The 26,211-nt window shown below is 49.1% G+C and overlaps 2 protein-coding genes across 10 annotated transcripts in view; one reads left to right on the forward strand and one right to left on the reverse strand.

The window, feature by feature from the left end:
* CERS5 (ceramide synthase 5) overlaps positions 1 to 5,305 on the forward strand; it is a 37,018-nt gene extending 31,713 nt beyond the window's left edge. For 2 of the 5 annotated variants that reach the window (XM_031001071.3, XM_055357258.2), the window contains 3 exons: positions 404 to 560; positions 2,051 to 2,153; positions 4,406 to 5,305. In XM_031001071.3, coding sequence (XP_030856931.1) covers positions 404 to 560; positions 2,051 to 2,153; positions 4,406 to 4,419 — 274 coding nt within the window. In that variant the 3' untranslated portion in view covers positions 4,420 to 5,305. The other 3 variants (XM_031001070.3, XM_055357257.2, XM_055357259.2) reach the window with 2 other exon arrangements.
* Positions 5,306 to 5,386: 81 nt separating this feature from the next.
* On the reverse strand, positions 5,387 to 25,787 carry COX14 (cytochrome c oxidase assembly factor COX14). 5 transcript variants are annotated; one of them, XR_010129335.1, is made up of 3 exons: positions 25,508 to 25,787; positions 9,466 to 15,090; positions 5,387 to 5,576 (listed from the first exon to the last, which is right to left on the reverse strand). XR_010129335.1 is itself a non-coding variant. In XM_055357260.2 (3 exons), exon 3 carries the CDS (start codon positions 15,080 to 15,082, stop codon positions 14,909 to 14,911), a length of 174 nt encoding a protein of 57 aa, XP_055213235.1. In that variant the 5' UTR covers positions 15,083 to 15,090; positions 18,669 to 19,111; positions 25,508 to 25,680; the 3' UTR covers positions 14,663 to 14,908. The 5 variants fall into 5 exon arrangements, 4 of the variants coding, with proteins under 4 accessions (XP_055213235.1, XP_063550083.1, XP_063550082.1 ...); XM_055357260.2 differs by lacking the exon at positions 5,387 to 5,576 and adding an exon at positions 18,669 to 19,111 and having other exon boundaries at positions 14,663 to 15,090; positions 25,508 to 25,680; XM_063694013.1 differs by lacking the exon at positions 5,387 to 5,576 and adding an exon at positions 24,801 to 24,847 and having other exon boundaries at positions 14,663 to 15,090; positions 25,508 to 25,680.
* Between the last annotated feature and the right edge of the window lie 424 nt (positions 25,788 to 26,211).

Consider the following 26,211-nt stretch of genomic DNA (forward strand, 5'->3'; position numbering starts at 1 on the left):
TCCTCTCTCTCCCTGTCTCCTTTCACTTCTACATTCACTGCTCTATGGGAATCAGCTACCTACTGTCCTATCCTATATGTGCCTGAGGAGCTCAGTCATTCCTAGGATTAGAGTCCCACTGCTGTCCTAATTTCGTGAAACTCTGGATATTTGAAGTGATTAATAATGTGACTTAATCCATCAGTTCCTAAGATTTATATATCTTTCTCTGTCCGTAAGGATAGAAAACACAACAGGCTCCTCCCTTTCTTTATTTTCTTACTGTGGATGACGGTCCCTGGAACTTCAGCTGATAAAAGGGCTGGTAGGAAAACACACAGGGCTCTGCATCCCCAGGACTCAGCTTCATCCCTGTCTGCTGAGCTTTGACTCTAGAATCTGACTATTGGCCTCCCTCTTGTAGGATTCTGAACACGACCCTCTTTGAGAGCTGGGAGATAATCGGGCCTTATGCTTCATGGTGGCTCCTCAATGGCCTGCTGCTGACCCTACAGGTTCTGCATGTCATCTGGTCCTACCTAATCGCACGGATTGCTTTGAAAGCCTTGATCAGGGGAAAGGTGAGGATGAAAGATGGCTTCTTTCTTTTGGGTATGGAAGATAGGGATTACTCAACAGACGTTCTCTCTCCATCAAACCTGGTGAGCCCCATCTACTCAAGCAGGCCAAGCAAAAAGCCTAGGGCTCCAAAGTCTTCGCCTCTTCGGTAAGTGTTTTGCCTTTTTTATTTTAGAGACAAGGTCTTGCTCTGTCACCCAGGCTGGAGTTCAGTGGCATGATCATGGCTTACTGCAGCCTCACACCTGGGCTTAAGGGATTCTCCCACTGCAGCCTCCCAAGTAGCTGGGACTATAGGTGTGCACCACCACGCCTGGCTAATTTTCTTATTTTTTGTAGATAGGGTGTCACTATGTTACCCAGGCCAATGTCCAACTACTGGCCTCAAGCAGTCCTCCCACCACGGCTTCCCAAAGCGATGGAATTACAGGTGTGAGCCACCACACCAAGCCTGTTTTACCTTTTTTTTTTTTTTTTTTTTTTTTCAGATGGAATCTCGCTCTGTTACCCAGGCTGGAGTGCAATGGCACGATCTTGGCTCACCACAACCTCCACCTCCTGGGTTCAAGCGATTCTCCTGCCTCAGCCTCCCTAGTAGCTGGGATTACAGGCGCATGCCACCATGCCTGGCTAATTTTTGTATTCTTAGTAGAAACGGGGTTTCGCTATGTTGGCCAGGCTGGTCTCTAACTCCTGACCTTGTGATCTGCCCACCTCGGCCTCCCGAAGTGCTGGGATTACAGGCGTGAGCCACCGCACCTGGCCTGCCTGTTTTACCTTTTAAGATGTGACTTAGACGCAAGAGGAAAGTTCTGCCTTCTTCCTGTCCCTTAGGAATGGCTTTTGTTAAAGGATGATAGGGTTAAGAGTTTTTTAAGAGATGGCCTCAACCATTTCCTATCCCTTACCTACCTGCTTCAGTGGATTTCATATTTTTCTTTTTGACATGGGGCCCTTTTCAAAGGAAATCATATGCAGAACCATATAAACTGTATAAAAGCAGATTGTTAAGTTGCCTAGAAGTGGTGTGTGGTAGTTCACAAGCCACCACAAGGTGACCATGCTGTGATATTCAAGATATGGTTTATATAAGGAACTAAATACCCACCTCACCCCACTAGTGTATGAGGCAAGTGTCCTAAGTGAATGGGTATGTAGTGTTTCAAATACCCATCTTATGCCAAGAGCGAAAGAAAGGTGCCACTTAATGATAAACTCATAATTGAACTTTGCAAGTTTTGAAGCAGTCAGACTGTAGTCAAAGGGCTAGGGATTTCAGCCTAAAGGAATACAGAATCCCAAGTGGGAGGGGCTCTGCTTGAGCAGGTACTGATACTAGGACCAAGTGATGGAATGTGGCCTAGATATTGATGATCTCCTGCATCATTATTCCTTATAGCTGCCATTGGCTCAGAACTTGCTCAGTGTGCCTGTGCATCTTGCTGTAGCTACTGGACATCTCTGTTCTCTCCTGCTTTTCTTTCCTGACTAGGTGACCTGTCCAGGAAGGATTAGACCCTGTACTCTCCACTCTTTCCTCACTTCCTTCCTTTTTTCTATGCCTGGCGGGAGCTGGACAGTTTCATCTCTTGCATGTAAGTGTATCTGTGCTTCTAGTATTCAGTGAGGCATGTCCATCTGAATGTGGTTCTCTTTCCTCCTGCTCTCCTTTCTGTTCCCTTGTGTTTGTCTCAGAGCATGCCCTCTCTCCTGACTTTTTGGGGCCATTATTGACTAGAGCTGCAGTTGCCAGATTTTTTCCTAAACTGAGGCAAGAATTGAGTCTACTTTTTTTTGTTTTTCTTGAGTCTCTGTTTACCTCAAATCTAGAGACACTCTGCCCTCTAGTGGAAATTTCCTAAAGGTCAGGTAATCAGTCATCTGAGTTCAGAGGTCAACAGCTATAATCAACTGTAGAAGACCCATCCAACACAAATTCAAGGAGCTGATCCAAAGCAAATGCCCACCTCCTTGGCAACAGTTGTTGTTACAGCTGTGTTCCTTTTCACTTCCTTCTCTCCTTTACTTAAACCACATTTATTATCCTTCAGTTCTGGAGGTCAGAAGTCCGACACAGGTCTCACTGGATTTCTGTTCTTTACTATTAGAGTCCAGGGTAATTTTTTTTTTAATTTTTATTTATTTATTTTTGAGACAGAGTTTAGCTCTTGTTGCCCAGGCTGGAGTGCAATGGCGTGATCTTGGCTCACCGCAACCTCTGCCTGCCCAGTTCAAGCGAGTCTCCTGCCTCAGCCTCCTGAGTAGCTGGGATTACAGGCATACGCCACCACGCCTGGCTAATTTTTTTGTATTTTTAGTAGAGACGGGGTTTCTTCATGTTGGTCTGGCTGGTCTCGAACTCCCGACCTCAGGTGATGTGCCCACTTCAGCCTCCCAAAGTGCTGGGATTACAGGCGTAAGCCACCATGCTCGGCCCTTTTTTTTTTAGAGACAAGGTTTTGCTCCATTGCCCAGGCTGGAGTACAGTGGCGCAATCATGGCTCACTGCAGCCTCGACCTCCTGGGCTCAAGAGATGCTCCTGCCTCAGCCTCCCAAGTAGCTAGGACTACAGGTGCATGTCACCATGCCCAACTGATTTTGTCATTTTTTATTTTTTGTAGAGACAGGGCTCTCTCCATGTTGCCCAGGCTGGTCTCAAACTCTTGGGCTCAAGCTGTCCTCCTCCCTCGGCCTCCCAAAGTGCTAGGATTATAGGTGTAAGCCACTGTGCCTGGCTCATGGTGGAGAAATTGAAATACTTTGCTTGATATGCAGGATAGTTTAGATTAGGAAATGCTGCTGTAATCCAGATGCTTCATTTGAAAATAATACAAAACAAAAAAACCCAGGTTAATAAGCATTCACAGATGGTAGCATGATTAGAACTGGGATTCTTTTCTCATTGACTGCCAATCCATTTGTGTTTTCACTATACTGTGTATCTTGGGGATGCTGAAGTTTCTTTTTTTTTTTTTTTTTTTTGAGATGGAGTCTCACTCTGTCGCCCACGCTGGAGTGCAGTGGTGCGATCTCAGCTCACTGCACCCTCCACCTCCGGGGTTCAAGAGATTCTCCTGCCTCAGCCTCCTGAGTAGCTGGGATTACAGGTGCGCGCCACCACACCCGGCTAATTTTTGTATTTTTAGTAGAGACAGGGTTTCTCCATGTTGCTCAGGCTGGTCTCGAACTCCTGACCTTGTGATCCGCCTGCCTCGGCCTCCCAAAGTGCTGGGATTACAGGTGTGAGCCACCACGCCCAGCCAGGGATGCTGAAGTTTCATAAGAAAAGTGATCTTGCTATTGAGAAAGGGAAGAAGATTGGAAAACAGTGTCATAGGATAGTGGTAGTTGAGCCCAGGAGTGGGAAACTACTAAAAAAGGCCTGTTATGGATCAGCTTTGGGGATAAAGCAAAACAGCATAACCAATATGAATAAATGCATTGTCCACAACCACCAGAAGATAGAAGCATTGCTGACAGTCATACGTATTGTTCGTGTTGGCCTTCCCTGTTCTTTGAAGTGGAAGAAGAGAAAGGGTGTCTGAAACCTAAACCAGGTCTCAGTGAATGATGTCAGTTCTCTTAGGCTGGTCCTGAAAGACACACTCCTCTACCAAAGTAGCTTCAATTCCACAGAGAACAGAATTGGAGGTGACAAGGGAGAAAACTAGAAAGCAGGCAAAGCATAGTCACAACAGTAGCCATAGTCCAGACAATACTTCTTTGAGTTAGATGTCATCAGAAAGCAGACCAGACTGGGAACACAGTGCCCACACCTGGGTCTCTGAGCTTAGGTGTCTTACAGTTCTTTCCTCACTCTTCTGTCTTTGGTCTCATCCCACCCAGGTATCGAAGGATGATCGCAGTGATGTGGAGAGCAGCTCAGAGGAAGAAGATGTGACCACCTGCACAAAAAGTCCCTGTGACAGTAGCTCCAGCAATGGTGCCAATCGGGTGAATGGTCACATGGGAGGCAGCTACTGGGCTGAAGAGTAAGGTGGTTGCTATGGGGACTTCAGCACACATGGACTTGTAGGGCCACTGGCAACATACTCCTCTTGGCCCTTCCCATATCTACTCTTCTGTGATTGGGAGACTGCAAGGCACTGAGGAGTATCAAAGAAGCAAATATTTTCACTTTGAAAGAAAACTGCCATTTTGTATTTAATAGCCTCCAGGTTCTTTCAGTAATGTTATTTGCTCTGTGTGTTTTTGTGTGTTTGTTGATATGCGTTTGTGCATATGTGTGAGTTTCATTGCCGGGGTTGGGGCACAATTGTGGACTGGGGCCATGAGGCCTTCCCTGGTCCCCATTGAACCCACCTTAGTTCCACATTTGGCTGCATCTTGAATTATGCCGACTCCAGACTGTCTCCTCCTTTTTTGCCCTTGGCTCTTGACACTCTAAACCCCTGGACCATCTGAATGGAGCAGCCAAGTTCAGTCCCAGATTTCTGTACTGTTCCTCTTTCACAGCTGGAATATGTCACATGATTAAGTTTTGTATAGAAACAGAACCATGGATGGATGGCCAGGATTGCCGTGGTCCCTAGCTAGATCCCCTTCCTATCAATCAATCACCTGATAGCAACAGGGACAGCTGCCAATACCCTGCTCTTTACTCAATGGTACCCAGGGAGGGAGCATGGGAAGAGGGTGAGCTGAGGGCTGGGGGAGGGCAACAGCCACTGGGTGAGCTGTTCACGGTCTTATACTATTGTTTGTGATTAAAAGTGCTTCAACCCACCTCTACTGTCTCAACCTCTTCAGTGACTCTATCCGCAGTTTCCTGAATCCATAAGCTAATTAAGAGCTTTTCCAGGTCTGATTCAGAAGGCCCTGGACACCAAATTTTTCCTTTCTGTGCATGGTAGGAAGAGTCAGCCAGGGTGCTTACATTTTAGAGCTTTATGTTTTTTAAGAAAAAGAAGAATCACTTGAACCTGGGAGGCAGAGGTTGCAGCGAGCCAAGATCGTGCCACTGCACTCCAGCCTGGGCGACAGACCGAGACTCTGTCTAAAAAAAAAAAAAAAAAAAAAAATTAGGTCATACTTTTAGTTCCTCAACTTGCTATATTGAATAGACTAATTGTTGTGAAATATGAATGAATATGCTTTTGAAAGTCAGTCAGATGAGAAATGTATTTTGCCTTCTGAAATTTGAACAATTGCCTTGTTAATACAAACTGGATTGGTTGGTGTAGCTAATCTGACAAAAGATGCAATTGGATAAAACAATAATAAAAATAATAACTAACACATGACTCATTACATGCTAGGCACTGTATTAAACACATATAACAATAGGAGGCAAAAAGAGGTTAACTTGCTAAGGTCAAGCAGCTAGTAAGGAGTCAAACCCTTACTATTCCTATCTTATTTACTATCCCTCTCTATTCCTAACCACTGTACTATCTATACCATAATCTAATTAACCACTCTGCAGTGTCTACCAGCACTTCCCAAGATTTCATGAGGAAGATTAGATGTTGCAGAAACATTCAGCCAAAGGCACAGACTGATTATATTAGTTTGCACTGGATAAATGAATTAAGATGAGGGCCAACTATCGGAACAGAATCTTGTTCTGAGAAGGAACTGTGTGCATATGGTTGGGGTGGGGGTGACAGGTAGGGTTCTAGAGAGTTTGAATACAGAGCTAGAAGATAACCGTTATTGGTGCTGCAAGACTGTCATAAAACCAGTTTTGTAGATGGCCTGGAGGGACCCAAATTAGTGGAGTAGGTTAGATACAGACTAACATCATCTATACCAGAGAACCAGGAGTATTTTTAAAAGAAATAAGGCGTTACCTCTCATCTATTGGCTATAAAAGGGTTTTAACTTTATTATTATTCTTTTATTAGAGATAGGGTCTCACTCTGTCACCCAGGCTGGAATGCAGTGGCTTGATCATAGCTCACTGCAGCCTCGATCTCCTGGGCTCAAACGATCCTCCTGCCTCCCAAGTAGCTTTATTATTAACTGAAAAACGACTTATGTTTGTATAGTGCTTTACTGCTTAGAAAGTGATTTTTTTTTTTTTTTTTTTTTTTTTTTGAGACAGAGTCTTGCTCTGTCGCCAGGCTGGAGTACAGTGGCACAATCTCGGTTCATGTTCAAGTGATTTTCCTGCCTCAGCCTCCTGACTAGCTGGGACCACAGGTGCGTGCCACCATACCTGGCTAATTTTTATGTTTTTAGTAGAGATGGGGTTTTCCCATGTTGGTCAGGCTGGTCTTGAACTCCTAACCTCAAGTGATCCACCCATGCTGACCTCCCAAAATTTTGGGATTATAGGTGTGAGCCACCACGCCTGGCAAAAGTGATTTCACATACAACAATAACTAAAAGGTTCGAAACACTTCTGTTAAAAAAAAGAAAAAAGAAAAAAAGAAAAGAAAAAGAAAGAAAAAACACTGGCTGAGCCAAGTATGTTAAAAAAAAAAAAAAAACACTGCTGTAGAAGTAGGATTATCCCCATTCCATAAATGAGTGTTGTGATTATCTATTAATATGTAACAAACCACCCTAAAACATAGTGGTTTAACAGAATATTATTATTGCTCATGATGTGGTTGTTTGGTTGAGCTCAGTTGGCGGTATCTCATGTGGTTGCAGTCAGATTGCAGCTGGGAATGGAGTTATTTATTTGAATGAAGATGCAGCTGCAATGGACGTCCAAGATGATTTACTTACCTAGTTTTGCCTGGCTATCAGTCGATGCTGGATTTTTCCCTAGGAGCTCAGTCAGGGCTGTCAACTGAAGTGCCTGTACATGCCTCTCCATTATCTTGGGCTTTGCACAGGTGGCTAGGTTCCAAGAGGCAGGAAGCAGAAGCTGCTAGGACACTTAAGAGTGTTGTCTAGGCTGGGCATGGTGGCTCCCGCCTGTAATCCCAACACTTGAGGAGGCCAAGGCAGAAGGATTGCTTGAGGCCAAGAGTTTGGGACCAGTGTGGGCACAAGGTGAGACCCCATCTCTACAAAAAATTAAAAAATTAGCCAAGTGTTATGGTGTACACCTGTAGTCCCAGCTACTCTGGAGAATCAGGTGGGAGGATGACTTGAGCTCAGGAGTTTGAAGTTACAGTGAGCAATGACTGCACCACTGCACTGCAGCCTGGGCGACAGAATGAGATCCTGTCTCAAAAAAACAGTGTTGTCTAGTAGTGGCACCCATCACTTCCACTGTATGCTACTGATCAAAGTAATCACAGGGACTGCCCAGATGCAAGGCAGGGTGGTAAGAGACTCTACCTCTTGATGAAGAAGTGGCAAGGTCACTGAAGACCAGTGGAATGGGAGACATTGCTGCAGCCATCTATGAAAGATTCAATATGCCACAATGAGGAAACCTAGTCTCAGAAGTTGTTTAAAAAGGCCAGGTGTGGTGGCTTACCACCTGTAATCCCAGCACTTTGGGAGGCTGAGGGAGGAGGACTGCTTGAGGCCAGGAATTCAAGACCAGCCTGAGCAACAAAGGGAGACCCCATCTCTACAAATAATTTTTTTAATTAGCCACAAGTGGTGTCATGCACCTATGGTCCAGCTACTCAGGAGGCTGAAGTGGGAGGATCTTTTGAGCCTGGAGGTCAAGACTGCAGTGAGCCGTGATTACGCCACTGTACTCCAGCCTGTATGACAGAGTGGACACACTGTTTTGTTTGTCTCAAACAAAACAAAAACAAAAAACCAGATTGTCCATCCTAATCCTAAAAATAATTACGTAAGTTTAGTTGGTGGGTGATAAATGAAGTTCTTCAGACTTTAAATCCAGTATTCATGGCCAGGCACAGTGGCTCACACCTGTAATCTCAGCACTTTGGGAGGCAGAGGCAGGCAGATCACCTGAGGTCTAGAGTTCGAGACCAGCTTGGCCAACATGGCAAAACCCCATCTCTACTAAAAATACAAAAATTAGCCAGGCGCGGTGGTTGCCACCTGAAATCCCAGCTACCAGGGAGGATGAGGCAGGAGAATCGCTTGAACCCAGGAGATGGAGGTTGCAGTGAGCCAAGATCACACCACTGAACTCCAGCCTGAGTGACAGAGTGAGACCGTCTCAAAAAAAAAAAAAAAAAAAAAAAGCCGGGCGCAGTGGCTCATGCCTGTAATCCCAGCACTTTGGGAGGCTAAGGCAGGTAGGTCATGAGGTCAGGAGTTCGAGACCAGACTAACCAATATGATGAAACCCCGTTTCTACTAAAAATACAAAAATTAGCTGGGTGTGGTGGTGCGCGCCTGTAATCCCAGCTACTCAAGAGGCTGAGGCAGGAGAATTGCTTGGAGCTGGGAGACGGAGGTTGCAGTAAGCTGAGATCACGCCATTGCACTCCAGCCTGGGCAACAGAGCAAGAGCGAGACTCCATTCCAAAAAAAAAAAAAAAAAAAAAATCCAGTATTCATGCAGGAAAATATTTTCAGTTCAGTAACATAGTCATTAAGTACCTACTTTATGATAGGCACTACAGCAGGAGCTATAGACACAAAGATGGACAAGATCTGGTTTCTATCCTCAAAGTGCTCATACTCCAGTAAGGGGGAAATAAAATGCAATGTGATAAGAACTATTCTAAATTATTCTTGGCAAGGTGGAGGAAAACTTGAGAGTAAAGCTGGGCCATTAGAGTTAGGTGGAGTTTTGCCAGGCAAAAAAGCAATGGAAGGGAAGGATATTATGTTTAGAAGAGACATGAGAGTATATGAAAGGTATCAGTTCTAGCTTAATGCAGACTAAAATAAACTGAGACAAACATCTAGAAATGGTAGATGAAGTATTTTCTAAGCTGTTTTTTAAAAATGCATAGCAGAGCTTCCAAGAAAGACTAAAGACAAAGGAACTGAAAACTGGAGCAGACAGGAAAATAGCCGATGCAATTACTGAGGGGATAAGGGAAACGTACCTTAAGGACTTGTTTTAATACTGACAACTAAAGACAAGACTGGCTCCAGGCAGGAAACTGAAACCCCCAGTTAAAGCTGGGACCCTGAAAGAGCAACAGCCTTAGTGAAAGAGGGGAAACCATTAAAAAACCCCACCCAGGTGGTGAAAGGAAGAAGCAAGGAAGTCTGAATGCCTAGGCTTGTGAGATCAGGAGATTGTTGAAAATTCTGAATCCTGGGCCTGCCCCTTATGTCAATTTTAGAACCTTTCTCATGTGAATAATGAGTGCTCTTCCTGTATGGTCTGGAAAACCACCAATCCCACCAAATCCCCAGCCAAGAAGGTTCTAAAAAGTGGTCTCAGATCCACTGTCCACAGGTTTGCTCTGGAGAGACATATGATGCAGGCAACATGGAACTCTACAGCCACCCTCACCCTATAAAAACTCCAAAAGATGATTTCAGTCAAACCTGCAACCCATGTAACTAATAAAATACTATTATCCAGAATATATAAAGTACTGCCTACAAACTGTTTTTTCAAAGAAGACAACTCAATAGAAAGAGAAGTGGGGCCAGGCACAGTGGCTCATGCCTGTAATCCCAGCACTTTGGGAAGCTGAGGTGGGTGGATCACCTCAGGTCAGGAGTTCGAGACCAGCCTGACCAACATGGTGAAACCCTGTCTCTACTAAAAATACAAAAATTAGCCTGGCATGGTGGCATGTGCCTGTAGTCCCAGCTACTCGGGAGGCTGAGAGAGAATTGCTTGAACCCGGGAGGTAGAGGTTGCAGTGAGCCGAGATCGCACCACTGCACCACAGCATGGGCGACAGAGCAAGACTCCATCTCCAAAAAAAAAGTGGGGGTGAGGGAAGGATATAAATAGGAAAATCCCAGAGGGTAAACATACTAATGGCCAATAAATCAATAAAAAAAAGTCCTCAACCTTATCAGATATCAATGATATGTAAATTAAAATTAATAGAACCACTCAACACCAACAGAATAGGGAAATGCTGGTGAGAGTGAAATTCACATAACCACTTCGGAAAAGCAACTTAACAACTGGTAAAGCTAAATACCAGTGATATTTCCTCCTTTGGAGAAACTAACACATAGGCCCAAGTAAACATACGAAATACTCACTGCATTGCTATTGATTTATAAGAGGGGAAAAGTGGGAACAACCCAATAACGCTTCACTAGGGTAATGGAACAAATTGATATGCTCATTCAGTGGCATATTATACAGCAATTACAATGAATGAACTATTTTCCTGTCAATATGGATGCATTAGTCTGTTCTCCAGAGAAACAGAACCGATAAGATATATAGATGAGAGACAGAGCTTTACTATATGGAATTGGCTTCTATGGTTCTGGAGGCTGAGAAGTCCCAAGATCTGCAGGTGATAAGCTGAGGACCCAGAAGAGCCAATGGTATAGTTCCAGGCCAATTCCAAAGGCCTGAAAACCAAGAGAGCTGACGGTATGAGTTCCAGTCTGAGTCCACGTCACAAGGCAGAAGACTGATCTTCCACCTCAAAGACAGAGATTCCCTCTTAATCAGACTTCCTGTTCTGTACAGGCCTTCAATGGATTGAATGAGGCCCAGAAATATCCTGATAGATACACCCAGAGTAAGACCAAATATGTGGGTACCCTATGACCCAGTCAGGTTGACATATAAAATTAACCATCATAGCCAGGTGTGGTGGCTCATGCCTGTAATCCCAGCATTTTAAGAGGCCAAGGTGGGAGGATTGCTTGAGGCAAAGAGTTTGAGACCAGCCTGGGCAACAGTGAGACTCCATCTCTACAAAAATAATAAAAGTAGCCAGGTGTGGTGGTATGTGCCTGTAGCCCAGCTACTCAGGAGGGTGAGGCGGCAGGATCACTTGAGCCCAGGAGGTTGAGGCTGCAGTGAGCTATGATCATGCCACTGCCCTCCCGCCTGGGCAACGGAGAGGAGACCCTACCTCAAAAAAAAAAAAAAAGAGGTCTTGCATACCATGAGAGGGAATGTGTTATGGACTGCATGTTTGTGTCCTCCTCAAAATTCCAACGTCAAAACCCTAACCCCCAGTGGGACAGCATTAGGTGGGCTCTTTAGGGGGTCATTAGGTTCTGAGGATGGACCTCTCGTGATGGGATTAGTGCCCTTATAAAACAAACAAGGAGAGCTTGCTTCCTCTTTCTGCCATGTGAGGACACAGCAAGACAACCATCTGCAAACCAGGAGGTGTGTCCTCATGATGCACTGGATCTGCTGGCAACTTGATCCTGGATTTCCCAGCCTCTAGAACTATGAGAAATAAATTGCTATTACCATCTATGGTAATTTGCTTTAGCCACCCAAACCAAGACACTGCACTGACCTTGACCCTGTAGCCAGTGGTTCTCATCTATACAGCCCAATACCTTTTGAGTTTTTTGGGTTTTTGTTTTTCTTTTTTGGAGACTAAATAGTCTCATTATGATGCCCAGGCCTGATTCACACTCCTGGGTGGGATCAAGTGATTATCCCATCTCAGACTCTCAAGTAGCTGGGATTACAGTCATGTGCCATGGTACCCAGCCTTTGGGCTACTTTCTATATTTACAACACACCCTCTACCTTTTTTTTTTTTTTTTTAATTGAGACAGGGTCTTGGCCAGGTGCCGTGGCTCACATCTATAATCCCAGCACTTTGGGAAGCCAAGGCGGGTGAATCACTTGAGGCCAGGAGTTCGAGTTAACCAGCCTGGCCAACATGGCAAAACCCCATCTCTACTAAAAATACAAAAATTAGCCAGGTGTGGTGGCGCACACACATAGTCCCAGCTACTTGGGAGGCTGAGGCAGGAGAACCGCTTGAACCCGGGAGGCAGAAGGGTGCAGTGAGCCGAGACCGCGCCACTGCACTGCAACCTAGGTAACAGAGGAAGACTGTCTCAAAAAAAAAAAAAAAGACAGGGTCTCACTCTGTTGCCAGGCTGGAGTGCAGTCGTGCAATCATGGCTCACAGTAACCTCTAACTCCTAGGCTCAGGCAATCCTCCACCTCATCCTTCCAAAGTGTTGGGATTACAGGCGTAAGCCACTGTGCCTGGCCTTAAAACACTCTACTATCCTGTGCAGACTGATATATATTCTGTTGTATCAGAGACTCAAACACCAGGAGCCAGCTCAGCCATTAATGGCACGATTTTCTGAAATGGTGAACAAACTACTGTACAGTCTTGCCTCCATTTAGTTGCATGCCTGCAGAACTGTACAAAAAATACTTTGTTTTTATGTAAAAGGGAGTTAGGTTATATGCTCAGCTAATTATTATATAAACTTTTTTCACCTACCAAATATCTAGCACATCTGATAGTTATGCAGGACTTAGGACAATTTGTTGTACAAGACTACCCCAGGGACCAGGTACAGTGGCTCACGCCTGTAATCCCATCATTTTGGGAGGCCGAAGCAGGAGAACCACTTGAAGTCAGGAGTTCAAGACCAGCCTGGACAACATGGTGAAACCCTGTCACTACTAAAAATACAAAAATTAGCCAGGCACAGTGGCATGCGCCTGTAGTCCCAGCTACTCATGAGGCTGAAGTGGGAGGATTGCTTGAACCTGGGAGGTGGAGGCTGCAGTGAGCCGAGATCACACCACTGCACTCCAACCTAGGCGAAAGAGCGAGACTCCATCTAAACAAACAAAAAACAACAACAACAACAAACAAACCTTGAATAGCTGTTTTGGTGTGGGATAGAGGGCCTTAAGCAAGTTTACATACTCGAAAGAAGAGGGTGAGTTAGAAAGGGTAATTAAAGGAGCAAGGTCCAGGCTCGGTAACAAGACAGATGAAGGCAGAGACTGCAGGTGCTGGTGAGTTGTTCAGGGGATCATCTATGGGCATATGCTGGACAAGGAAGCAGTGCAGGCAAAGGGGGCTGACAGATTGGGGAAAAATGGAATCAAGAGACCTGAAGTCTCCAAGGTCTAGAACAGTAGAAATGAGAATATAAGAAAGTTTGTCAAAAAGGACTAATCTGATGCTTGGGTAGAGAAAGTAATATTCGAAAGTGGCACTGAGGATCTGGGAGAATTATGACCCTACTGTGGGAAAGCAGAGCAGGCAGAAATGCCTAGGCTGACACAAAGATGGGAGTACAGGGGTTGAGGATATAGGAAAGTTGGTATGTATATATGGATGGATGGATTTTGGCTGGCAGGGTCTCTGTCACCCAGGCTAGACTGCAGTGGCACAATCAGAGCTCACTGCAGCCTCAGCCTCCTGGGCTCAAGTGATCCTCTAGCCGGACTACAGGTAGGCACCACCATGCCTGGATAACTTTTCAAATTTTTTTGTAGAGACAGGGTTTCAACCATGTTGCCCAGGCTGGTCTCAAACTCCTGGGCTCATGGGATCCTCCTGCTTGAGCCTCCCAAAGTGCTGGGATTATAGGTGTGAGCCACTGTGCCCAGCCGAAAGTTGGTGTTTTAAAATCATGGAAGAGGTTTATGAGCAGGGGCAAAGGTCAGCGCAGTCTGCACATAAGTGTATGGGAGAGGACAGGCGTCCAGAGAGGCTGATATTCTGGGCAATCACCAAGAATGAGGTGAACCAGCTGAGCCTCAAAGCTCAAAATGGAATGGTGGCAAGGATCTCTCACTTCCTAATGAGGTCTTGAAAGCACTTTGTTTTCTTTCAAATCCTCTTCACATCTCTGCAATAAAACCTCCAGGTAGGTTTCCTGTGCAGTAGCACAGTGAATCTATCCTTATGCTCTACTACACCCACTGAGCTTAAGGAGGTGAACTGCTTTACCACACGCTGCCCAACAGCCCTTCCTCTTGGGAACTATCCTCCTCTGCTGCATGCAGTTTGATTACGGCTGTCAAACAAGGGCCTCTACCCTCCTTGATGCAGAGCTGCACATGTGGCCATGCTGGCCAGAGTAACCAGATACCTAGATCCAGTAATCAGCTCAGGAATGGGCTCTACCCAGAGAAAAGCTCCTTACAGAATTCTTTCAGGGGATTTATATAAATCCTGGGACAACCTTTCCTCTAAGATCATGAGGGCAGATACTACTCCTGGAGCTGTATATCACCCACTTCATGGGTGCTAACAGCTCAAGATATGGTAATCCAGTCTATACCCAGAAAACTGGTAGTCAAGGCTCCCCTTTTGTGGTCCATATGCTATTTGGGTAAACAAAAAACACCAAGACACAGACACAGCAAATTATTTAATGTCTGTAGGTGTACCTCACCCTCACATTGCTATTACGATTCAAAAGCCTCCATAAACTGTCAAACTGGCATAGACTGGCAGAACCAGAGAAACCATCGGCACTTTCTTCCAACAGGGTTTGAAAACCATCAACGCTCTAGTCCTGTTGACCTGGAAATGGTGGCAGGTGAAGTCTCTCCACAGCATGCCTTGGGCCTCTCTGCTCAGGAGAAAAAGCCCCCCAGTTCTACATGATTCCTGAGGTCTTCTGTTCTTCTGCGGCCTGGCGCTGGGCCCTGCGCCACTGGAAATAGTGGTAGACTCGGACACTGCAGAGGTACCCCCCATACACAGTGAGAAGCATCATGGAGGTAGAGAAGGTCTTATAGCCAATGTCAGCTAGCTGCTTGCCAGTTGGCATCTTGTCCCCTACAAAGACAGATTGAATTTAGACCTGAGGATAAGGCCCCATCTGCCCAGCCCATCTCCCTGTTTAACGCCATTCCATAACTTCTGCATCCTGCTTGGTCTGTCTGCACTCTATACTGAATGGCCTCTATATCTAGGTAAAGTCTCATAGGGATACTGGAAGATATCATTTAGGAACTCTATGATTCAAAAGGGCAAATAAAATCTGCCTACAAGATACAGAAACAAGCCTGGAACCAGGTGTCTCTGAATGTCATGAAAGCCAACATTTGGCCTTCCATGCCTGTGGACAGAAGTGACTAGCATGGACCGGCCTGGACTGCTGGGGTTTGTTTTGTTTTGAGACAGGTTCTCACTCTGTTGCCCAGGCTGGAGTGCAGTGGTGTGAGTATGACTCATTGCAGCTTCAACCTCCTGGGCTGAAGTCCACCCTCCCACCTCAGCCTCCCAAGTAGCTGAAGCTACAGATGTGTACCACCACACCGCCCAGTTTTTCTATTTTTGTAGAGACAGGGTCTTGCTATGTATGTTGCCAGGGCTGCTCTTGAACTCCTGGGCTCAAGTGATCCTCCCACCTTGGCCTCCCAAAGTGCTGGGATTGTGTACAGGCATGAGCCACTGCACCAGCCAGGGCTGCTCTAACTGGTAACATTAAGCAAGCATCAGTTTTTCTAGCTAGGAGGGAACTAATGGAGGTAGCAGAAATGAAACATTTGCAGTGAATTATTCTCTCTAGGAAGACCAAATGGGAACCTTTCAGGCAATATCCAATTTGTTTCCCCATAAAAACGATCTTATTCATGGTGGTTAGGTTTCCAAGTCAACACTAAAGCTTGTTTAAGCCATAATATAACTGAAATAGTGTCAAAAGTACTTTTATGTTATTTCAATTATACTTAACCTTCTACAGTATTAATTCTACGTTCTAAACCCAACATTAAAAACCTATCCCACAGGCTAAAAAGAAACTTACTGGGTCCCCAGCAAATTGTTAACTCATATTTGCATGAGATAAATTACTTCTAATTTAACTGTTCCCTGGATATTCCAAGCTAGGAAACAAGAGAAAGTTTAGTAGAGAATCCCTCATCTGGAACAAAATGTCCCTCAATTTGGGACTATGAATGTGTTCCTAGGTGCTACTCTGTTGAGGGAATTGAAATTAAGACTGACTGAAATTAGTGAGATAGGTTTCTTAAAAGTCAGGAAGACTACCCCAATAAAATAAAAAATACATATATAGATATATAGATATATTTTTTGAGATGGAGTCTCACTCTGTCCCCCAGGCTGGAGTGCAGTGGTGCGATCTCAGCTCACTGCAACCTCCACCTCCCAGGTTCATGCCATTCTCCTGCCTCAGCCTCCCAAGTAGCTGGGACTACAGGCGCCCGCCACCACACCCAGCTAATTTTTTGTATTTTTAGTAGAGATGGGGTTTCACCGTGTTAGCCAGGATGGTTTTGATCTCCTCACCTTGTGATCCACCCGCCTTGGCCTCCCAAAGTGCTGGGATTACGGCGTGAGCCACCGTGCCTGGCCAAAAATACATATTTATTTTTAAAGAAACAACAACCAGAGCATGATGTCCATCAAGGACGGGGTAGGGGTATGTGCAAGCTGCACGAAGACTGACAGAAACTGCAGTGAAAGGCAAGACTGTGTTCAGAATGCCAAGGTGGGACCGGACGCAGTGGCTCACGCCTGTAATCTCAGCACTTTGGAAGGCCGAGGAGGGTGGATCACCTGAGGTCAGGAGTTCGAGACCAGCCTGGCAAACATGGTGAAACCCTGTCTCTACTAAAAATACAAAAAGTAGCTGGGCGTGGCGGCACATGCCTGTAATCCCAGCTACTCGAGAGGCTAAGGCAGGAGAACTGCTTGAACCTGGGAGGCGGAGGTTGCAGCGAGGTGAGATTGCGCCAGTGCATTCCAGCCTGGATGACGCAGTGAGACTCCATCTCAAAAAAAAAAAAGGGGGGGTGCCAGGTATGGTGGCTCACGCCTGTAATCCCAGCACTCTGGGAGGCTGAGGCAGGTGGATCACGAGGTCAAGAGATCGAGACCATCCTGGCCAACATGGTGAAACCCTGTCTCTACTAAAAATACAAAAAATTAGCTGGGCGTGGCAATGCGTGCCTGTAGTCCCAGCTACTCAGGAGGCTGAGGCAGGAGAATCACTTGAACCCGGAGGCGGAGGCTGCAGTGAGCTGAGATCGTGCCACTGCACTCCAGCCTGGTGACAGAGCAAGACTCCATCTCAAAAAAAAAAAAAAAAAAAAAAAATTAGCCCAGCGTGGTGGTGCATGCCTGCGTCCCTGCTACTCGGAGGCTGAGACAGGAGAATTGCTTAAATCCCGGAGGCAGAGGTTGCAGTTGAGCCGAGATCGCATCATTGCACTCCAGCCTGGGCAACAGAGTGAGACACCGTCTCAAAAAAAAAAAAAAAAAGAGAGACAGAAAAAGAGTGCCAGGGTGGAAGCCAAGAGGGGAATGTCTCAAGGACCTTTGGACCCAGTCCTGAGGAGCCTCGAGAGAACTGGGCCCAATCAGCCTGCCAGTGAGGCCTAAGAGGGCCCTATTTTTAGTTTTTGGCAGCTTGCTCTCCACTTAATGGCTCTCAGCACTGTAGGCAGAGACACTTAAAATCCCGCCCCTTACCACGGCCACGCACACACACACACCAAAGCATACACACAAACAACAAAGTCAAGAACCTAGGCAGGGCATGGTGGCTCACACTTGTAATCCCATGCTTTGGGAGGCCGAGTCTGGAGGATCACTTGAGGCCAGGAGTTTGAGACCAGCCTGGGCAACATAGTGAGACCCCGTCCCCACAAAAAAAATTTTTTTTTAAATTAGCCACGCATGGTGGCATATGGCTGTAGTCCCAGCTACTCAGGAGGCTGAGGTGGGAGGATTGCTTGAGCCCAGGAGGTTGAGGCTACAGTGAGCTGAGATCGTACCACTGCACTACAGCCTGGGTGACAGAGTGAGACCCTGTCTCAAAAAATAAAAAAAAAATTGAAAGTAAAGCTCAGGATTCGCTGGTTTAGAGGGGTCAGACATGGGTACAGACATGTAAATACTTCTCAGAGTAAACCCTAAGGGCTGAACATTGCCTTTGAGGCAGGTCTTGAGTGTGGACCCCAAGCTGAGCTGAGACACAGCTTCTTTGAAATATAATCCCACTATGGAAAGTGATATTAAGTAAGGTCAGAGGAAGAATACTAAGTGACACAAGTTCAAGATGAGAAAGGATTGTGTTCAGGTTTGAAATCTGAGGTTTGAAATGGCCCCAAGCTGTGCATGCGATAGTGAACAAAACACACACCCATGGAGCTGAACGCTAAGCCCCCTGCAAAGAGCCCTGCAGCCTTCAACTTCCCCGTCACTTATTCCTATTCCTACTCATCACCCTAGCTAGATGCTTAACAATTATAGGACCACCTCTTCCAAGGGCTGGAGGAAAAGAGCTGGAAGCATTCACCAACCAACAAAAACAGGATGGTACAGCTTGGCTAGAAAAGTGACATAAAACCAACTAACAGACATAATCCTGCTGTCTAGAACCTTACCTTCCCTCTCTTGTCTTAATCCATCCTGTGGTTTTCCCTAATATCCAATTAGCAAAAACTCTTCAGGCCGGGCGCAGTGGCTCACGCCTATAATCCCAACAGTTTGGGAGGCTGAGGCGGGCAGATCACCTGAGGTCAGGAGTTCGAGACCAGCCTGGCCAACATGGCAAAACCCTCTCTACTAAAAATACAAAAATTAGCCGGGCATGGTGGCGGATGCTTGTAGCCCCAGCTACTCAGGAGGCTGAGGCAAGAGAATCACTTGAACCTGGGAGGCAGAGGTTGCAGTGATGCAGTGAGCCAAGAGAGCGCCACGGCACTCCAGCATGGGGGACAGAGCAAGACTCTGTCTCCAAAAAAAAAAAAAAAAAAAACAACTCTTCAGATTCTGAGCTAAAGCAGTGGTAGCAGTAGAAATGGAAAGAACAGATGCAGAAGATACTCTGGAAGTAGAAAAGGATTTATCAATGGAGCGAATTAGGGCAAAGCTGAAAATATTAATACCTCCAAGTTAGGAAACTTTGTAGACTGGGATACTGTTAACAGAAATAAGAAACAAGAGAAGAGGTATGTATCACTGTATATACAGGGTGGTGACAGTGTCCATCAAGAAGATCATGTGGCCAGTGCAGTGGCTCACACCTGTAATGCCAGCACTTTGGGAGGCAAAGGCAGACGGATCGTTGAGCCCACGAGTTTGAGACCAGCCTGGGCAACATGGTGAAACCCTGTCTCTACAAAAAATACAAAAATTAGTGGGGCGTAGTGGCATGCACCTGTAGTCCCAGCTACTCAGGAGGCTGAGGTTGGAGGATCGCTTGAGCCCAGGAGGTAGAGGTGCAGTGGGCCGAGATCATGCCATTACACTGCAGCCTGGGTGACAGGGAGACCCTGTCTCAAAAAAAAAAAAAAAAAAAAAAAGGAGGATCATGAGCTGGGCCTGAACACGTTAAAATTAAGATGCTTGGCCGGGCGCGGTGGCTCAAGCCTGTAATCCCAGCACTTTGGGAGGCCAAGGCGGGCGGATCACGAGGTCAGGAGATCGAGACCATCCTGGCTAACACGGTGAAACCCCGTCTCTAGTAAAAATACAAAAAAATTAGCCGGGCATGGTGGCGGGTGCCTGTAGTCCCAGCTACTCAGGAGGCTGAGGCAGGAGAATGGCATGAACCCGGGAGGCGGAGCTCGCAGTGAGCAGAGATCGCACCACTGCACTCCATCCTGGGCGACAAAGCCAGACTCCGTCTCAAAAAAAAAAAAAATTAAGATGCTCAGCCAGGCATGGTGGCTCACACTGGTAATCCCAGCACTTTGGGAGGCTGAGGCAGGAGAATCGCTTGAGCCCAGGAGTTCAAGACTACGCCTAGGCAACACAGCGAGACCCCATCTCTATTTAAAAAAAAAAAAAAAAACCGGCCGGGCACGGTGGCTCACGCCTGTAATCCCAGCACTTTGGGAGGTCAAGGTGGGCAGATCACAAGGTCCAGAGATTGAGACCATCCTGGCCAACATGGTGAAACCCCATCTCTACTAAAACTACAAAAATTAGCTGGGCATGGTGGCGCCCGCCTGTAGTCGGAACTGTACTCCGGAGGCTGACGCAGGAGAATTGCTTGAACCCAGGAGGCGGAAGTTGCAGCCACTGTACTCCAGCCTGGCGACAGAGTGAGACTCCATCTCAAAAAAAAAAAAAAAAAAAAATTAAGATACTCAACACAACATTCATGTGATGATGTCTATCAGGCAGATGGAAATACAAATTTAGATAGATACAGCTTAGAAGGGAAGCTATGTTTCAGATACATATGGAGGTAATAAGCAAAACCAAAGGAGAGGATAAGACCAGAAAGAGAGAGGCCAAGGGAGCAACAGTTCAAAGAAGGCAACAATTAAGGAGAAAAGGCAGGTAGGAAATTCCAAGGCCCGGCGCAGTGGCTCACTCCTGTAGTCCCAGCACTTTGGGAAGCCGAGGAGGGCGGGTCACCTGAGGTTGGGAGCTCGAGACCAGCCTGACCAACACGGAAAAACCCCATCTCTACTAAAATTACAAAAATTAGCCAGGCGTGGGGTGGCACATGCCTGTAATCCCAGCTACTCAGGAGGCTGAGGCAGGAGAATCGCTTGAATCCAGGAGGCGGAGGTTGTGGTGAGCTCAGATCGCGCCACTGCACTCCAGCCTGGGCAACGAGTGAAACTCCACCCCTCAAAAAAAAAAAAATTCCAGAAACACCTGTTTTTTTTTTTCATTTAACTACATCCCCCTTCCTGGTTGAAAACCACTGCTGTATCAAGTCACTGCCACTGATGGAGGTGTACTGTATCTTTCCAGTGTGTTAGGCTAGAATAAAAATTGAGAACCATAGCTGGGTGTGGTGACATGCACCTGCAGTCCCAGCTACTAGGGAGGTTTGGGTGGAAGGCTTGCCTGAGCCAACGAGTTTGGGGCTGCAGTGAGCTGTAATCACGGCCCTGCACTTGCAGAGCAAGACTGTGTCTCTAAAAATAATAATAATGATAATAAAGGAAAAAAAAAAGGCTGGGCGTGAGCCACCTGTAATCTCAGTACTTTGGGAGGCAGAAGTGGGCAGATAACCTGAGGTCAGGAGTTCGAGACCAGCCTGGCCAATATGATAAAACCCTGTCTTGACTAAAAATACAAAAATTAGCCAGGCATGGTGGCACATGCCTGTAATCCCAGCTACTCAGGAGGCTGAGACAGGAGAATCATTTGAACCCGGGAGGCGGAGGTTGCAGTGAGCCGAGATCGCGCCACTGTACTCCAGCCTGGGCGACAGGGCGAGACTCCATCTCAAAAAAATAAATAAAATAAATAAACAAATAAATAAATAAATAAAATAACGGCCGGGTACAGTGGCTCACGCCTGTAATCCCAGCACTTTGGGAGGCCGAGGCGGGTGGATCACGAGGCCAGGATATCGAGACCATCCTGGCTAACACAGTGAAACCCCATCTCTACTAAAAATACAAAAAATTAGCCGGGCGTGGTGGCGGGCACCTGTAGTCCCAGCTACTTGGGAGGCTGAGGCAGGAGAATGGCATGAACTCGGAAGGCGGAGCTTGTAGTGAGCCGAGATCCCGCCACGGGACTCCAGCCTGGGCGACAAAGCAAGACTCCGTCTCAAAAAAAAAAAAAAAAAATTTGCGTAAACGTATGGGTAGAAGTGCGATTTTGTTACATGCATACACTGCATAGTGGTCAATTCAGGGCTTTTAAGGTATCCATCATCTTTTATCTAGTTTTTATTTGGCACTTAGAGAGTAGTACATCGGCCGGGTACGGTGGCTCACGCCGGTAATCCCAACACTTTGGGAGGCCGAGGCAGGAGGATGGCTTGAGCTCAGGAGTTGGAGACCAGGTTGGGCAACATAGGGAGACCTTTTCTCTATTTAAAAACAACAACAGCTCTCCCTCTCCCTCTCCCTCTCCCTCTCCCCACGGTCTCCCTCTCCCTCTCTTTCCACGGTCTCCCTCTGATGCCTAGCCGAAGCTGGACGGTACTGCTGCCATCTCAGCTCACTGCAACCTCCCTGCCTGATTCTCCTGCCTCAGCCCGCGGAGTGCCTGCGATTGCAGGCGCGCGCCGCCACGCCTGACTGGTTTTCGTATTTTTTTGGTGGAGACGGGGCTTCGCTGTGTCGGCCGGGCTGGTCTCCAGCTCCTAACCACGAGTGATCTGCCAGCCTCGGCCTCCCGAGGTGCCGGGATTGCAGACGGAGTCTCATTAACTCGGTGCTCAATGGCGCCCATGCTGGAGTGCAGTGGCGTGATCTCGGCTCGCTGCAACCACCTCCCAGCCGCCTGCCTTGGCCTCCCAAAGAGCCGAGATTGCAGCCTCTGCCCGGCCGACCCCCCGTCTGGGAAGCGTGGAGCGTCTCCGCCTGGCCGCCCATTTTCTGGGATGTGAGGAGCCCCTCTGCCTGGCTGCCCAGTCTGGAAAGTGAGGAGCGTCTCTGCCCGGCCGCCATCCCATCTGGAAAGTGAGGAGTGCCTCTTCCCGGCCGCCATCCCATCTAGGAAGTGAGGAACGTCTCTGCCCGGCCGCCCATCGTCTGAGATGTGAGGAGCGTCTCTGCCCGGCCGCCCCGTCTGAGAAGTGAGGAGACCCTCTGCCTGGCAACCGCCCCGTCTGAGAAGTGAGCAGCCCCTCCGCCCCGCAGCCGCCCCGTCTGAGAAGTGAGGAGCCCCTCCGCCCAGCAGCCACCCCGTCTGGGAAGTGAGGAGCGTCTCCGCCCGGCAGCCACCCCGTCCGGGAGGGAGGTGGGGGGATCAGCCCCCCGCCTGGCCAGCCGCCCTGTCCGGGAGGTGAGGGGCGCCTCTGCCCGGCCACCCCTACTGGGAAGTGAGGAGCCCCTCTGCCCGGCCAGCCGCTCCGTCCGGGAGGGAGGTGGGGGGGTCAGCCCCCTGCCCGGCCAGCCGCCCCGTCCGGGAGGGAGGTGGGGGGGTTACCCCCCCGCCTGGCCAGCCGCCCCCGTTCGGGAGGTGAGGGGCGCCTCTGCCTGGCCGCCCCTACTGGGAAGTGAGGAGCCACTCTGCCCGGCCAGCCGCCCCGTCCGGGAGGGAGGTGGCGGGGTCAGCCCCCCACCCGGCCAGCCGCCCCGTCCGGGAGGGAGGTGGGGGTGTCAGCCCCCCGCCCGGCCAGCTGCCCCATCTGGGAGGGAGGTGGGGGGGTTAGCCCCCCGCCTGGCCAGCCGCCCCGTCCGGGAGGTGAGGGGCGCCTCTGCCCGGCCGCCCCTACTGGGAAGTGAGGAGCCCCTCTGCCCGGCCAGCTGCCCCGTCCGGGAGGGAGGTGGGGGGGTCAGCCCCCCGCCTGGCCAGCCGCCCCCATTCTGGAGGTGAGGGGCGCCTCTGCCCGGCCACCCCTACTGGGAAGTGAGGAGCCCCTCTGCCCAGCCAGCCGCCCCGTCCGGGAGGGAGGTGGGGGGTCAGCCCCCCGCCCGGCCAGCCGCCCCGTCTGGGTGGGAGGTGGGGGGGTCAGCCCTCCGCCCGGCCAGCTGCCCCATCTGGGAGGGAGGTGGGGGGGTTAGCCCCCCGCCTGGCCAGCCGCCCCGTCCGGGAGGTGAGGGGCGCCTCTGCCCGGCCACCCCTACTGGGAAGTGAGGAGCCCCTCTGCCCGGCCAGCCGCCCCGTCCGGGAGGGAGGTGGGGGGTCAGCCCCCCGCCTGGCCAGCCGCCCCCGTTCGGGAGGTGAGGGGCGCCTCTGCCCGGCCACCCCTACTGGGAAGTGAGGAGCCCCTCTGCCCGGCCAGCCGCCCCGTCCGGGAGGGAGGTGGGGGGTCAGCCCCCCGCCCGGCCAGCCGCCCCGTCTGGGTGGGAGGTGGGGGGGTCAGCCCTCCCGCCCGGCCAGCCGCCCTGTCCGGGAGGGAGGTGGGGGGGTCAGCCCCCAGCCCGGCCAGCCAACCCGTCCAGGAGGGAGGTGGGGGGGGTCAGCCCCCCGCCCGGCCAGCCACCCCGTCCGGGAGGTGAGGGGCGCCTCTGCCCGGCCGCCCCTACTGGGAAGGGAGGAGCCCCTCTGCTCGGCCACCACCCCGTCTGGGAGGTGTACCCAACAGCTCATTGAGAACGGGCCATGAAGACAATGGCAGTTTTGTGGAATAGAAAGGGGAGAAAGGTGGGGAAAAGATTGGGAAATCGGATGGTTGCCGTGTCTGTGTAGAAAGAGGTAGACATGGGAGACTTCATTTTGTTCTGTACAAAGAAAAATTCTTCTGCCTTGGGATCCTGTTGATCTGTGACCTTACCCCCAACCCTGTGCTCTCTGAAACATGTGCTGTATCCACTCAGGGTTGAATGGATTAAGGGCGGTGCAAGATGTGCTTTGTTAACCAGATGCTTAAAGGCAGCATGCTCGTTAAGAGTCATCACCACTCCCTAATCTCAAGTACCCAGGGACACAAACACTGCGGAAGGCCGTAAGGTCCTCTGCCTAGGAAAACCAGAGAACTTTGTTCACTTGTTTATCTGCTGACCTTCCCTCCACTATTGTCCTGTGACCCTGCCAAATCCCCCTCTGCAAGAAACACCTAAGAATGATCAATAAAAAATAAATAATAAATAAATAAATAAATAAATAAAACAACAACAAAAAAAAAAAAACCTTTTTTTTTAAATTACCCGGGCGTGGTGGCGCACACCTGCAGCCTGAGCGACAAAGCAAGACCCTGTCTCAAAATAAAATAAAATAACATAACATAACATAAAATAAAATAAAGTACATCATGCTACGGAGGCCGCTAAAAAGAACATGGCTTCTGTCATACAGGAGCTTATGGTCTCATGGAGAGGCACTGTGAGAGTTCAGAGACAACAGCTCAAAGACAGGGTGGGGGCTTGAGAAAACTTAGCAGAAAGGTGTAGGGGTGGGACTCGGGGTGGGAGTGGAACTGTCTTTTTAGAAGGGTGGGCTGGAGAAGAGGAGCAGTGAGAGCATTCCAGGAAGTGAAAGCGATCAAGAGGTGGAGCTGGATAGCCGATATGCACGAAGGGTGCCCCGGAGAGCCACTTATCAGGACGCAGAGGTCTATAAAGCAAGGAAGAGGCATTTAGAGTTGGAGCGTGGAGGGTCGAGACGCCAGGCAGGAGTCGAGGTTTGACAGGATTAGCGCTGAGCTCTAGCAAGGCTGACCTACTGCTGCGAGGAGCTTGGGCTTGGGCAGGAAGCAGTGCAGCTCGCGGTCCGCAACGCAACAGACGCAGGTGAATTCAAGGGCACCAGGCCTGCAGACTAGGGGATGGGAGGACGCGGCAAGCGGAGACTGACCCAGGTGGGCGCGCAGGCAGCGGGACTGGCAGCCCCTGCTCGGCCCTAGCCGGCAGCGTACCTGGATGCTGCAGCTCCTTCGCGTCCAACCGAGGCCTCCTCAGGCAGGCAGGGTCTCGAGGCCACTGTCTACGCAACTTCCCAGCACAGCCGAACGCAGCACTCAGAACCAGACACGTGAGGGTAGCGTCCCTGGACAACCCTGAACGCCTCAGCTATTGGTGCAGAAAGCAACTTTCTCCCTCCCACCTGCCGGGTTAGCCTCTAGGATTCGGCTTGCCTCGCTATAAAGGGAACTGCGCATCAGACGCGGCACAACTCCGCCCACTAAGGCGGGAGTCCGCGCAGGCAGTCACTCTGGCTGGAGGCCGGCTTTGAACTTCCGGCTTCCGGGCCCGTTATCCTTACTACGCATCCTCAGACGCGCCGTGCTCTCGGAGAGGCCCGCTGAATTCTGGGGGCTGTGGTTTTGCTTCCTCGAGGGAGGGTCTTTGGCGAGCCAAGCTCTGGAACCGGAAGTTTTAGGATGCTAAATCAGAGTCAGCCAATCGTCAGCCTACGGTGCGGTGACGTCTCCAGTAGCTGGGTAGGTTTTCGCAGCCGGCCTTCTGGAGTTGGATCGTGCGCCCCCTAGAGCCTGGCTGTGGGCCTAGTCCAGGTAGGGACCCGAGGGGCACCGCGATGCCTGGACCGCCAAGGATGCGGCAGCTTGGCCCGTGACCAAGGAATGGGCACAAGAGATGAGAGTCTAACGTTTCCGTCCCG

This window comes from Gorilla gorilla, chromosome 10, assembly GCF_029281585.2.
Source record: "Gorilla gorilla gorilla isolate KB3781 chromosome 10, NHGRI_mGorGor1-v2.1_pri, whole genome shotgun sequence".
NCBI lineage: Eukaryota > Metazoa > Chordata > Mammalia > Primates > Hominidae > Gorilla > Gorilla gorilla.

Excerpts from the sequence above, each read along its gene's own strand:
- COX14 (XM_055357260.2), bottom strand. The coding sequence starts at position 15,082 with ATGCCAACTGGCAAGCAGCTAGCTGACATTGGCTATAAGACCTTCTCT.